The sequence below is a fragment of the Malaya genurostris genome, chromosome 1 (genome assembly GCF_030247185.1).
Source record: "Malaya genurostris strain Urasoe2022 chromosome 1, Malgen_1.1, whole genome shotgun sequence".
NCBI lineage: Eukaryota > Metazoa > Arthropoda > Insecta > Diptera > Culicidae > Malaya > Malaya genurostris.
In genome coordinates, this window is record NC_080570.1 from 61,867,023 (window position 1) to 61,882,914 (window position 15,892).

Below are 15,892 nucleotides of genomic sequence, written 5' to 3' on the forward strand. Positions count from 1 at the left end.
GGTCGATATTTAGCAAAAGGTCTGCGTAGGGATGTCAGAAATTTCGAATTACTCGATTATTTGATAATTGAGTATAACTTTGAAACTAATCGATTGAAATTTATTCGATTATCTGGGTTATTAATCGATCACTCGATTATTCATTCGTTTATTACTATGGGATTTTATTAATTATTCCATGAGCTCAATAATCGAATATTAGTTTTAAACTAATCGATTAAATATTACTCGATTAATCGATCGATATTACGACATCCCTAGGTCTGCGCCATAAAGTGAGAGAGACCCAGAGTAGTTTCTTCAAACGAAAACTTTTCATAAAAATGAGTTGGGCTTGTACTTAGCAACGGGGGTATGAGCACAGACTAACAGACATGACAGTATGAGTAAATTCTTATAAAAATAATTTTTCGTGATGCACTAGTTCCACCTATATTGTACTGCGCGAACTATTTACTATCTGTACACCCCTTGTGATATGTACAAGTTTTTTTACTAGTTGGTTTCCCCTCGTTTGTCAACACCGATCAGCTGCTTGCAGGGATGCCTGATTTCATCAAAATATTTGAAAATGAATCGTCACAATTAATTATTGGATTACGTTGATAATATATTTAACTTTTTCGCGATGTTGGAAGGTAACCATTTATTTGACTCAACGTTGTTCATCTAGACTATTTTTTGTTGTGTTGGAAGTTTCACCCGAAATTAAGTGGCGGCAGACCAGAAGCAAGTAAATATTGGTTCGATTTTGTATTGCGTTGGAGGATGAGAAGTAGGCACAATTATGTATATAGTAATTCTGTATGAATGGCAACTCTGTTGGTAAATGAAAAAAATAAACACAGTCTAGATGACAGACAGGATGTTTTTGATAGGGTAACGTGGCGCCATCATGACATATGTGAGTACTGTCCCAAATGAAGGAATATTCAAAATGACCGTTAAAATGATTGAAGAATCTAATTTGAGTGTCCTGTCTGTTAGTCTGTGGTATGAGCAAACCCGATATAAGGATCTGGTTCGAAACTGACTCGATTTCCAGTTCTACACACTTAAATTTTTTAGCTGAGTCTCGGCAAAAAAAGGCCGAGATTCGCACAGCCGAGTAATCAGCAATCATCTCGGCAAAAATAAAATTACTGAGCGTCTCGGCACCCTCAAATTTGACAAACGTCAAATATTGCCGAAATCGTCAGCATAAGATTTACTGTTTTCTCAGTGAAACGTTCACTGAATATTCGGCAATCCAATGAAACGAAAAACTGAAAAAATAAATTACCGAATCATCAGTAATTAAAAATCTAGTCAATTAATTTTGTTTGTAATTTCTCAACATTATAAACACGCCATTCAGGATCAAAAATTTATTTTATTAACACTTAAAGGAGGCTTACAAATTTGTTGTCAGTAGTGTTTAAAGCCTCTACCTGAAAACACGCAGCGGCGCCTCTACCTGAAAACATGTAGCGGCGTTTCCAGATGCGGCCACCTTGAGTCGAGCTGGAAATATGAAAATAAAAATATATATTGATTTTTGGCTTACAAAAATGTTCAATATTTAATTATGCATATACGGTATTGTTAAAAAAATAAACTTACTTTGATCTATTGAGTTATTCCATGCATTGGGTTATTTTTCGCATATTCCCCAAAGTTTTGTCTCGAGGACGCCTTGAGTCCCGTGTTGGGTGTTTTTCCCATATAATCGCGAGTGCTCTGATAAAGTCGCTTTTTATAAAGCGAAACATGTCACTATATTTATTCAATATTTTTACTTGCAAGTGGTTCCACGCTTCTTCGAAGATTATCCATTTTTTCACTCGAGAATTTCGGAAAATAATCGCACAATGCGAAGTGAAAATGTAACGCGGCAATAAATGACAGCTGCGTATTGATTACTGAGCAATCAGTAAATTTACGTATTGCTGATCAGTTTCGGCATTTTATTATGCCGAGCTCAAGAAATGGTTTTGAGTGTGTATAACGTTGTAACTAGATTCGAAACTGGCTTCAGTCAAACGGTTTGACAGCAGTTGCATATGTAAACAGCACTTCAATTTAGTATGCTTTTTCATTTCAATACATAACCAAAGCGATTTGTTTTAAGATTTCATGTGCAAATTCACTAAGATGGAAGATTAGATTATTTTTCACTTAGCTTTGATGTGTTTTTGCTTCGGATGTTATGCGTTTTGCTATTGAATCGAGCTAAATGTGTTAAACACTTCATTTTCTAGTGGAAATGAGTACAAATGTATGTGCAAAACAATTGATTCGTCAACTGTGTTTCAAGTGAAATCTAAGTGTTAAACAATATCTTATCTTTTTTATGTGCATTTCAGCAAAGACATCATATTAACAAGATATCCAGCTCTCACATTTCACGAACAAATCATTGGCAACATCCTTTTTTGTGAACATGACGCCCTCAGACGAGTCCGCATCGAATCTCATACATAGAAGTAGGGAAGAGAAATGTCAAATTCGTGCGCGCCAAAATAGCAGCACTGCGCACCCATACAATTGACATGATGGGCCGTATGAATAACATGTAGTAAAGTCTTTTGTTTGTAGTATCTTATTAAAAACGCGTTTGATATGAATAAAAAAACAAGTTCGTACATGTAGTTAATGCTACCTACTAATTTGAGCATTTAATGCATGCCGAATCGACTCGGAGCCGGAAAAGCTGGAATAAGTATGCACAAAGCAAGAAACGTACTTACTGCGGCAAAAATGCCACTTTATTCAATTTTTCTACTTCACTTTATTAGCAAACACACGAGTAGCAACCTCTGGAGCTACCTACCGAAAAATTGTAGTAAATACTACATGTTCGAAAGTCTCTGATTTTGACAGGAACGTGATCCACATGTAGCATTTACTACCGAAATTCAAGCATGCTACGTTTTATTCATACGACCCGATATGTTGAATGTGATGCCGTGCGATGGCGTTGCTGAACTGAAGATTGATTTCGCTCCAAGCTGACAGGGTCTGATTTCAGATAAATATAGCATGGTTTCCACTAAATATCAACAGCTTTTACACAGTTCGCTTTCACATCTCATCCAAGTCAGTCGATAAAACAAAACCGCTTACGTTCGGGACAGAAGAAACCAAGTACAGGATTGTGTAGTGAACAATAGAACGACCTCGAAATGAGTGAACCAAACGAACAAAAGCTACCGCCGACACGAAAGAATACAATTGTTGTTGACTTCAGGCAGTGCAAAATTCGACCTTCGATACGAGAACTTGAAGGTTTGCTTAAGAAGCAAATGCATCTTGACATTAAACGTGTGCTTTAATAACTTTCGAAGCAGTTGACGAATTTAAATTATCTGCACTATTGAAATCGTTCGAATTGGGTGCTTTCATATGCAAGGTAGGTTATGAATTATGTATGTACAGGGAACTTACATTTGTATTCATTCCAGAGAACGGTTTCACAGTAAAGCTTTTGGGAATTATTGAACGAATACTGCAACCATACAGGGTCCGCAATCTAACTTTTTTTAACTAGCGGTTATTTCGACATTGGTAACCTTGATGTCACTTCTGATTTGACAGAAACTTAGTTTTATCCTTCCGCTGAACGAAAATGGTTGTGTATACGCTTGAGGAACGCGTGAAAATAGTGCAGTTTTTCTTTGAAAATCATGGTAATGTTACGGAATGTGTGCGAAAATTACGTATGAAAATGGGAAGAAAAGATGAGGCACATTTTCATCTCGGCGGGTATGTTAATAAGCAAACTTGTCGCATCTGGTGGACGGAAAACCCGCACGTTATCATGGAGAAGCCGATGCATTCTCAGAGAGTGACGGTTTGGTGCGGATTTTGGTCTGGCGGCATCATTGGGCCAATTTTTCTCGAAAATGAGGCAGGAGCGGCCGCCACGGTTAATGGCGAGCGCTACTGTGCCATGATTAGCGATTGGTTCTTCCCGTTACTTGAAGAGGAAGACTTGGACACCATTTGATTCCAACAATACGGCGCTACGTGCCACACAGCCAACGCTACGATCGATCTTCTGCGCACAGTCTTCGAAGATCGAATTATCAGTCGAAATTCGAATGTCGTTTGGCCGCCTCGGAGCTGTGATTTGACGCCGTTAGACTATTATCTTTGGGGGGCTGTCAAAGATAAGTGTTATGTGGACAAGCCAGAGACAATTCAAGCCTTGAAGGACAACATTCGTGCAACCATAGCTGAAATAAAGCTGCATACAATCGAAAATGTACTAAAATACTGGACCGACCGTATGGCGTACTGCAAGGCCAGCCAAGGCAGCCATTTGAATGAAATTATATTCCACAATGAACCGGAAGGATTGTACTTTAATATGAAAAAATAAATTTTGAAATCGGATGAACCGTTTGTGTTTTATTGCATGTTTAAAAAAAAGTTACATGGCGAACTCTGTACTTAGCTGAGTGCATAAAATGCATTCAATAATAAATAAAAATTTAATTTACAATAATTAGTTAAAAATAGTTTTTAAATAACAAAGGGGCGGGGGTCCACTAGGAGATTGATAGTACCTATTAGCTCTCTCCGGACAGTACCAGCCTAGATGCCGTGTGGAATCCGGCGGAAAAAAAGAGCCAAGAATAGATCCACTGGGTTCCTGTTTCCATGTCGTAAAAGGCGACAATTGCAGGAGTTTCTTTTTCCTTTCAGTTATCAGATATTTTCAATGTTTCACTTCTGATTACTCTATTTTACTAAATTATCTCTTTATTCAACCTATCAATTTCCGTCTAGCTTCGGAGAAAAGTTTTATTAGGAATGATTTCTTCTTCTATGTTATTGATTGTCTTGCAGGATTATAAAATGAATGATAAAAATCAACCATTGCGTTTATATTACAAAGTTAATAACAGAGATAACATATATCGGTATATTAGATACATAGTAAAAAACACTTGATATTAATATTTCAAACAGTAAATTGATATTTTTCTCGGTAGTCGGCTGTCCAGATCAATCAATATAACCAGTTGAGCCTAGTTTCATTTATAAAAAATAGGGAAGTTTTTATTCTTTACGCGATAGTATTGCAAATTTTTCTTCAGTTTCCTCGAATAAGAGCTGTGAATCAAGACTTCCCGGGACTTCAATATAGGATATTGTTGAAACGTTCATTCGGGAAGTCAGTGAGTTTAGTGGTGCATCCGAGCATCTTGAAACCGGAACATACTGAGTCGCGCGCGAAACCAATACTGAAATTTTTACTAACAAATATTCTTCTCCCGTGACACTTGTGGAGTGCGCAGTAGTATATACGGCCTCTAGTAACAACAAGTGTTGGACTAACATCCCTTCCCATTCCTTAGACGATCTACGTTCGGGCCTGGCCGGCGCCGGTACTGATCAATGATTTCTGGGATTACCAGATGTACATTGAAGGATGGTTTACCAGTCCCAGGTCGGATCATCTAAAAACTCCCTGTACAATTTCAGCTAATTCCGATCAGTAACGGAGTAGCAACCAGGGGTGGTCGCTTAAGCTCAAGCTCAAAAATAGTTTTTAAATAACAATTTATTGAATTTAAAAAATCCTTCATTGAATCTACACGCAGTCGCACGAAAGCCTGATGCTAGAAACAAAACTAATTTGCTTTGAATCAAATAACAATTGTATTTGATTCCAAGTGAAATGAAACTCAGGTGGAAATGAAATATATTTGAATTCAAAGCACAATATATTTGAATTTAATGCTCATTTTATTTCTGTGCGCGTAGAAATAATTTTTTTTGGTTTTGAAGTAAATATCAAATGTATTTGAATCAAAGGAAAATGAAAATAAGCGCCGATTCAAAATAGTGTAATATATTAAAATTTAAAATAAATTTTTCTGCATGTAGATCTCTCATGTGACTTTTTACCACGTTTGCATTAGCGCTTACCATATACAGAGCATAACCATCAGTCCATGAATATTGATGATTGATGATCAGGCCATTAATATTGATGATATGCCGTTGATGATGGTTCATGGCCGGGGTATCCATACTTTGGATTATCGCAAAATACCCACTTTTCATCGCCAGTAACAATTCGATGCAAAAACTTATTTGTACCGTTGAACAATGTTGCACGTATTCTTCGTGTAACTAATTCATTCATCCATCTTCAGTGCGAACTTTCTTATATTACTCACTCCTGTCTCGAATAACGTTGAACTATTCACCGCACACAAGAGAGAAGGGTGAAAATGAATAAGCAATAATCGTGGAGAACTCGAATCTACTAATATATTCTTCGTTGCTGGTATATATCGTGCATGTTCGTTTTATACCTTCGCTCATTTACGTTACTCCTCGAATTGGTTCTAATAGCGTCACTGCGATGATTATAATACATTCATCATATCTCGTTGGGTAGAAGTTAAGCAATGTGCTGGGATGTGATTCATCACACACACATAAGACTATGGTACTAATACAGAGGAAAACGTCTTAATTTGCTTGCTTCGAAAGATTTTGCAAGTTTTTCTTGCGTTTGCGGCGGATCTTGATCGTGTAATTCCTACAATTCGTCATCTTCAAAATTCGATTCTCGTTTTCCAAATCAAAATTGTCATTTTTGACCATGCAAACCTCCTCCGACACGTTCGCTCAGTTAAAGCATGCTTACTATACGTTTCTACCAAAATATCATGACTTTTGGCAGCTGTTTCCTTCTTATTTGATATAACTCCCCTCAAAAACATTTTATTCGCCACAAAACTTGAAATTTTCCTAGAGAAAAAGTTTTTGTTTTTGCGCTTCAGCTAAATGATACATAGATTCTAAAAACTGCATGACTTTCCATTACATAATAGGAAAGGTAAATCATTACCATGTCATCTGTAAGAAAACGGCATGTACTTATTTATACACCTGTTTAAAATTCCCGGTTCAATGCATAAGGTACACAAACCAGTTGGCGTATGTTCGAGCCTCGACCTGGAAGGATTCGTAGTGTCAGTAGGATCGTAGCACCAGCCATGCAACGGTTCTGTACACTCTGAATCGACTGCGAAGTCTGTTGAAACAGAAGGTCAAAAATTCTACTACAGGAATGTAATACCAAGGCTTTGCTTTTTAAAAATCAGGGTTGAATAGAACCTACTAACAATTGCAGACAAAATTGAATGTCATGTGCTAACGACAAGAGTTGTAAAAGTGTGCATGAGGTCAGTTTTTACGCGGTTTTAAACGTTTTTTCTTCACGCGGATTTTTGTGCAGTAGTAGAGTACATCTAGAAAGTAGAGCCCACATGTGGATCTTTAGACGGCCGACACGAAAGTATTTCGCACAAAGCAGATGACGCAGAAAAGACTTGAAACCGCTCCAAGTTTAGTGGACAGACGATTTTTTACTCAACCGACCCAAAACATCTAATCAAAACGGACAATCGAAGATAAATCCCACTGTGTCTGACCGGCTTTCTTTTTAACTATTTTTAGCAAATGCACAGATTGATTCATTCCACGGAAATACTTTAATCTTGCAAATTTTCATTCGCTATCATTTCGACTTAAGAAGTGTCCTTTTTCAGTGACTGACTCACTGTTAGTGAGCCATGTTTGTCTCCAAGAACTGGCTTATCACCTTCACTGCATAGAAGTTGGTAATTGTATTATCGAAGCTTTGCTCTAGGTCCATCTATTGGCGGTAAATAGTGCAGACTTGACGACTGCATTTACACGTTTTTTTCAAGGAATAATGTCCTCTTCCTAGTGTATCGCACTGATGTTACTATTACTGATCGTAAGGAACGTAATGTGCCATGTCGACTAGTATAAAATTCACCTCAAAAAACTTTAGCGTATTTTCCACGACATTTTAATACAGTCAATTTATGTTTTCAAACGATTCAGTTATGGGTTAGATTTATTTAAAATTAAAAGAACGTTCCGGCTTTCGTCTATTGTTCACTTAGTGTTAGTTCAAATTGCTCGGCATTCAATGCTTCTGTTCGTCCATTTCACGCTACTTGCTCGAAGTGTTTTATTTGAATGACAGACTAAACAAAAACGAAGAATTATGGTTGGTCAAGAAAATGGTTTTCAATTCGAAAAGAATGCTAACAATAAAATTTTCCCCCATATTTGGGTGATAGGAGTTGAGTGTAAATTTTTCGCCTGCAGGGTGGGGTCGTTTGACGATATCTGGTATGGTTTTTTTGTTACCTTATTCTAAAATGCGGCCACCGAGTCAATTTAGGAAAGATTCTAACGCATTCGGTAGTGATTTTTTTCATTGACCTGCGACAGCTCCCCTTTGAAATGCAAATCAATCATGAAGTCCAGATCGCGATTATTTCTTGCATTCGGTTTCATAGTGAACATTCCGTAAATTTCTTCGCCCTTTTTCACCGTCAGATATTCATCGAAATAGAATACCGTCTGCTTCCAGTGTGTGTACGGGGACTCTGGCGAAGTGCTGAAGCCCAGACGTTGGTGACATTTGGTAAACTCAACATTAAAATACGTAATAAGAGCTTGAATGAAATCGTTACGTTTGACGATCAGATGAAACGGTGATTCAAAATCGAGATCTTGCTTGCGGACGGTGTACAAATCAATTTCCTTAACAAGATAGGAGCTAGTAACAATCTGTTTCGGATCTACAACATCCACCAGGGGTTCACTGATGGCCACTTTCCGAATCGAACTCATGTTAAACCCGTACACATTGTCCCACCAGTTGATCTTCTCGTCCTTATACTGTCTGTCTTCGATGGCAGACACGAACAGAGTGCATCGATCTGGGAACATCATACCAACGTTAGGCTTGAGCCACTTGTCACGTGCGTAGATCACCGTGTCCAGCATTGATTCATAGAATAGGCAGTAACTGTAATAGTGCAGGAAAAAAGTCAATAAACTACGTTAATTTAAATACTCTATGGTATAAACATACCCCATCCATTCCGAGATGATTATATCGACTTGCTTGATTCCATCAGGCAGCTCGATTTCCTCCACTTTTCCTTTAACCAAAGTTATTATTCCATCCAAATGGTTCGCTTCTACAATCTTTTGTGCATAGTCGATAATGTTTGAACACTCCACAGCAATCACCTTGGTAGCACCTGCCTTGGCAGCAAACATTGACAAAATACCCGTACCACAACCGATGTCCAGTACGGTTTTCCCCTTGAACAGGTGCTTGTTGTGATACATCGCATTACGATAGGTCAGAGTTCGAACCTCATCCTTCAACATCTCCTCGTGAATGCCGAAATGTGCATACGAGTCGAAGTAATAATCTCGCGAGGTCATGTCCTCTGCGTTGGTCGCAAGATCGCCTCCATTGTCGACACCACCATCGGTGTTTCCGTTGGGACTGGACGCCATCGTGGAAGACGATGTAGGAGAGGACGAAGTAGGTTTACTATTTTCCACCGGTTCCATATTGACATCGGCCTTAAAATTTCGTTAAAATGGAAAGTAACCTACGTTAGATTCGTCACAGATGTTTACTGTACGAGGGATTATAATAACGATGCAATTAAACCAGATTCATCAAGCCGTTCGCATCAATGGTATTACACAAATAATGAATGATTTGAGTTTTTCCACTCTTCATTGCAACACTGATTATTAGCGGTAGAGAGCAAAGAGGCATATTTGTGTACAGTTTGTCAAATGTAGAAGGCAATTATATAAAATGACGGAACTTTAAATCATGCTTCTACGTTAGCAAAATGTTAATTAAAGAAATTTATGGATTCGTTCCTATGTAAATCAAAAAGTATTCAAGAGATTGGTTGAAGCCGGGAACAGACGCCATTTTTCAATTCACTGCACGTAAATCTTTCACTAGCTACCAAGCGTGTTAACGTTGTCATGTTTTATTTGTTAGCAATATTTTGTACATGTACGACTAAAAGTCAAAGTATTTCCTTTATTCTATAATAAAAGGATGCTGTGCTCAAGCTGTCACTCTCTCTCTCTTTTCCGCGCATATGGTTATGGTTTGTGGCATCAGAACGATGCCTCAAAATCGATTGTATAAAAACGGTAAAAAATATCAAATACATGTATCTAGCATATTTACCATGTTCAGAATTTCCTGATGTTCGTGGAAAACGCTAACTTAGGGATATTTATATAAAAATTGTGGTGATGAACTAAACCCTTTTTTCTTAGGTACAGCACAACCAGCAGACGCAATACACTGAATTCTAATTCATACAATATCTAAAGCGCAAAGCTCACTGATTACAATTCTAAATTCAGAAACTACTATTTACTTGCAATTTAAAGTTACTTTCCGCTTATGTGTGGTCAAAATGGTTGAGATTTTAATATAACTGCCTAGAACGTTCGTGTTGCAAACCACACTTTATTCTTTTCGTCGCACAAAAACGCTGTTCTTGCGGTGGCCGCTACGACGAGAACCCACAAAATTGACAGTTGGGAGCTCATGAGAGACTTTGAGGGATGTAATAGATTACGGTATCAATTCCCGGTGAAAAAGTAAACATCTCCTATTTAGCTGCACTGAAATATTTTTTATATTTAAATTATATTTATTAAGAGCCAAATGAATACCTAAATTTTTTATTTAAAGTGTACGTAAAATCTGAATCCTCGTAATATCATATGAAAAATTCTCCAATTCATACTTTACATTTCAATTTACGTTTTATCATTAGGTATGTCATATGGATAGTGAGTAGATGATAATTCCTAAACATGATATGAAAACATTTTAAGTGTACATAAAATCCAAAGGGCATTCAATAAATTCTAATTCTTTATTGTCATTATAAAATCGACAGGAATGTCATACACAAGTGATACTAAAAGCTGAACCCATTATAATAATATTGCACTAATATTTTCTTTGTATTTTTGCGACTTTGTTCTATAGTCATACCACGAATCACCAAGCGATCGAAAAAACGGAGACAAATAGCCTTTACCGTCAGATACGGTTATCTGTCAGAAAGCACATTTGATCGTACAGAGTGCAGACTACGTCCATGGCAAGACACCTTTTTTCCTGATACGTACAAATACTTCATATCCACGATAACAGCTACTCAAGTTGGAGAAACTCTCTATTTAAGAACTCATTTTCAAGTATTTTGTGATAATTCTGGACCTCGGTGATTATCCGATCGAATTGATAATTTTCTTCCGCTTGACCTCCTTCTGCTTCACAAAAATCACGTGTTGTCTTTCTTCTGATATTTTTAAAAAATCTTCCAATGAAACAACATTCGTAACCAGAGATGCCAGATATTTTCATGGGAAATCTGTATTATTCTCTATAAAAAATCTGTATTTATCTGTATTCACTAACAAAATTAAATTTCAACAATAAAATAATGTTAAAAGATGTTATTCCAACCAGTGCTGTAAAATTTCACTCAATTCAATTGAAACTGAATGTGGAACACATTGACGATCTCTCTAATGCAATAAACTTCACTCTCTGACACACACAATGCTTGCTGACGGCCCGAACGGGCAGCATTCAATTCATCACTCGTTTCTCTTCAATCGAGGCTCAGTTTAACCACCGTCAGTTGATCTCTTGAAATGACAAAATATCTCTTTCAATAGTGTGAGAGCGGCCTTCAAATGAGGTTCATGTAAACATTCGAATTGGTTCAAGATAATAAATGAAAGACAAACCAGATAGCTGGAATATCAATCACAGAATACACATAAATTAATTGTTTCCTCCTTTAGTTTACATTTTTAATACTTTACTCCGTTTATAATTCTATTCGTTCAAATTTGCTTACTACCAAGAGCGAAGGCATTGAAGCAGGTAGACTACTTGGCACTTGAAACTGAGAAAGCAAAACTTCAAATGACTAGATACGATTAATCAACTGACGATGAATTCCGGGAGCTTCACTTAAAAATGGCAGCAAAAGTCAAATGAATTAGTAGGGATATGCTGACTGTCAGCGGCCATAAATTTCCTTTTCATCTTATATTATTCGATTGAAAATGAAATTTTACAGCACTGATTCCAACACATTAAAATTTTGCTTCTCGTCACTGCAATCAAATACTAATAGATTGCTCATTCCAAAAAGTTTTTATTTCGCTTCTTGGGAGATTCGTATTAAATTTAGGAAATCTGTATCAAATCTGTATTCTGTATACGTATGTAAAAATCTGTATAATACAGGAAAATCTGTATAAATGGCATCTCTGTTCGTAACCATGGATAACTGTTATTTCAAATCAACAGTTTTCGAAAATTGTTACCAGTTTCAATATTTTTTCAATTAACTTCCTTTTGACATTACCAGTTACTAAAAGGTAGTTAAATTTTCGATACAGATTTTATAGACGAGTGGCAGGTTGTGTCGTCGATAACACTTTTCATAGACATAGCCGCCATCTGGGGGGAAATCTGCCCGGCGTGCACAATTGGATACATTTGATATAATATGGGTGTTGGTTCTACACTGAACATATTTAACAAACAACCATGTTCATATTCAAATCAATCGTATTTTCTTATTATTCTTGAGCACTCAACATGTTTGTAGGTCAACCATAAATTGTTCCATAAAACAATACTACAATTTATTCAAACAGCACCTAATAGTTACAGTCAATCATTAGAATGGTCATATTGAACATTTGTATCTATTTTCACATTTGTTAAAGGTAATTTTTAACAATTGTAGTTGAATTCTTTAAATTAATACGTTGCAGTAATAAAATTTCTGGTCATTAGTACATTTTATTACATTCATGTATCAATCGAGCGATATTTTCGATAAAGGCCGTTATCATTTTTTATGGATTGCATTCGTAACTAAGATCTTCCAATGAAACAACATTCGTAACCAGAGATGCCAGATATTTTCATGGGAAATCTGTATTATTCTCTATAAAAAATCTGTATTTATCTGTATTCACTAACAAAATTAAATTTCAACAATAAAATAATGTTAAAAGATGTTATTCCAACCAGTGCTGTAAAATTTCCCTCAATTCAATTGAAACTGAATGTGGAACACATTGACGATCTCTCTAATGCAATAAACTTCACTCTCTGACACACACAATGCTTGCTGACGGCCCGAACGGGCAGCATTCAATTCATCACTCGTTTCTCTTCAATCGAGGCTCAGTTTAACCACCGTCAGTTGATCTCTTGAAATGACAAAATATCTCTTTCAATAGTGTGAGAGCGGCCTTCAAATGAGGTTCATGTAAACATTCGAATTGGTTCAAGATAATAAATGAAAGACAAACCAGATAGCTGGAATATCAATCACAGAATACACATAAATTAATTGTTTCCTCCTTTAGTTTACATTTTTAATACTTTACTCCGTTTATAATTCTATTCGTTCAAATTTGCTTACTACCAAGAGCGAAGGCATTGAAGCAGGTAGACTACTTGGCACTTGAAACTGAGAAAGCAAAACTTCAAATGACTAGATACGATTAATCAACTGACGATGAATTCCGGGAGCTTCACTTAAAAATGGCAGCAAAAGTCAAATGAATTAGTAGGGATATGCTGACTGTCAGCGGCCATAAATTTCCTTTTCATCTTATATTATTCGATTGAAAATGAAATTTTACAGCACTGATTCCAACACATTAAAATTTTGCTTCTCGTCACTGCAATCAAATACTAATAGATTGCTCATTCCAAAAAGTTTTTATTTCGCTTCTTGGGAGATTCGTATTAAATTTAGGAAATCTGTATCAAATCTGTATTCTGTATACGTATGTAAAAATCTGTATAATACAGGAAAATCTGTATAAATGGCATCTCTGTTCGTAACCATGGATAACTGTTATTTCAAATCAACAGTTTTCGAAAATTGTTACCAGTTTCAATATTTTTTCAATTAACTTCCTTTTGACATTACCAGTTACTAAAAGGTAGTTAAATTTTCGATACAGATTTTATAGACGAGTGGCAGGTTGTGTCGTCGATAACACTTTTCATAGACATAGCCGCCATCTGGGGGGAAATCTGCCCGGCGTGCACAATTGGATACATTTGATATAATATGGGTGTTGGTTCTACACTGAACATATTTAACAAACAACCATGTTCATATTCAAATCAATCGTATTTTCTTATTATTGTTGAGCACTCAACATGTTAGTAGGTCAACCATAAATTGTTCCATAAAACAATACTACAATTTATTCAAACAGCACCTAATAGTTACAGTCAATCATTAGAATGGTCATATTGAACATTTGTATCTATTTTCACATTTGTTAAAGGTAATTTTTAACAATTGTAGTTGAATTCTTTAAATTAATACGTTGCAGTAATAAAATTTCTGGTCATTAGTACATTTTATTACATTCATGTATCAATCGAGCGATATTTTCGATAAAGGCCGTTATCATTTTTTATGGATTGCATTCGTAACTAAGACAGCATATTTTGGAACAACCGATTTTTTTTAAATGAATACCAAGCGTTTAAACTTTGTTTCTCATATCTGTACGAACTTTTAATTTAAGATGGCGTCGATGGGCAAACCATGAAAATATTTGTCTGCAACAGAATGGAGCTTCTCAAAGTTTAAACAAAACTATGTCTAAGCTTAAACCGAACTATTACCGTTTTCGTTTTTGAACCTACACGCGGGCGACTCTGACTCCGAGTAAAACAAACACGTGATACGCGCCCTAAACAACAACTCATAAAAAAAGAAAAAAAAACAAACTCGCATGGATGTCGCGATGCGACCCGACAAAATTTTCAGAGTGAAAGTACGCGATTGGAGTTCGGTCTAGAGCGACCCCAGGTTGCTAAAACGAACATCTCAAAAGTTGTTTGGGCGAATCTGGCCCAGCTCTCGGGATGCTCTGATCAAGAAACGAAAACGGTACATTTCTACACTTATATTGATCTTTATTGAAATATTTTCCAATAGTGTGATTGACTTTTACATAACTGTCAAATATGGAGCAAAACGTATGGTTAGAGCAAACAATTACTATTTATTTTCAGATTAAATGGAATGAAATGTATTTTCGAAACAACAATATGCTTATGTCGTTTTCGCTTGGAGCCAAACCCAATCCAGTTTCTACCCTAACTGCTGTCAAAACTTTTGCTTTAAGCCAGTTTCGAATCTAGTATCAACGTAGTTAAACTGAAATTCGAGTTTGGTTTAGTTTCAGTTTTTTCAAACCACAAAGACTGGTTCAGGGATGCCAGGTCATTTTTTCAAATATCTGTGATCAAGCCAAAAACCTGTCTGTGAAAATCTGTGCCCGTTTCCCGTACTATAATAGAAGATCGAAATTGATGAGCAACATAAAAAAGGTCTCACTACCAACACGCTCTGTACCTTTTTTCTCTGCCGCTCTGTAGTTTTTGGTGCTAAACTGTGCTCGATTTAAAAAATCTGTGATTTTTTCCACAATCTGTGAAAATCTGTAGTCATTTACAGGAATCTGTGTCATTTTTAAAATCTGTGCAGAAAATTGAAAATCTGTGAAACACAGATTAATCTGTGAACCTGGCATCCCTGGACTGGTTATCTCTAAAGCGGCCCTTACACGTGACAATATTATTGTCAATCCAAAGTATTGTCAATACCGTCAATCCAATTGACTTGGTAACTTGAGTCCGGATTTTTCGAACAAATCAAGCGTTTGAAGCTTCAAATATTGCAACTGAACATTGAAACATTGAGAGAAGAGTTCATTCCACATATTTGACAATTTCTTCTCTGGAGAGAAAGTATTGTCGGATTGATGAGCAGTTTTGATTTTTTGACAATATTTTCGTCAATCCAATTAAGTTTCCATTACACGATCAAAAGTATTGTCAATACTCCTTGTATTGACAATAATATTGTCACGTGTAAGGGCAGCTTAAGAAAAGACGTCATATTAACAAGATATCCTGCTCTCACAT

At 36.4% G+C, this 15,892-nt stretch overlaps 1 protein-coding gene across 1 annotated transcript; it reads right to left on the reverse strand.

Moving 5' to 3' along the window:
- Nucleotides 1-7,480: 7,480 nt before the first annotated feature.
- Nucleotides 7,481-10,395, reverse strand: LOC131440250 (protein arginine N-methyltransferase 1). The gene is made up of 3 exons (XM_058611362.1): nucleotides 10,064-10,395; nucleotides 8,924-9,429; nucleotides 7,481-8,857 (listed from the first exon to the last, which is right to left on the reverse strand). Exons 1-3 carry the CDS (start codon nucleotides 10,064-10,066, stop codon nucleotides 8,233-8,235), a joined length of 1,134 nt encoding a protein of 377 aa, XP_058467345.1. The 5' UTR covers nucleotides 10,067-10,395; the 3' UTR covers nucleotides 7,481-8,232.
- Between the last annotated feature and the right edge of the window lie 5,497 nt (nucleotides 10,396-15,892).

What these genes read in the sequence shown, in the direction of transcription:
- LOC131440250 (XM_058611362.1), bottom strand. An exon ending in ATCATCTCGGAATGGATGGG is followed by an intron (nt 8,858 to 8,923) that starts GTATGTTTATAC and finishes GCACTATTACAG; the next exon opens with TTACTGCCTATTCTATGAAT.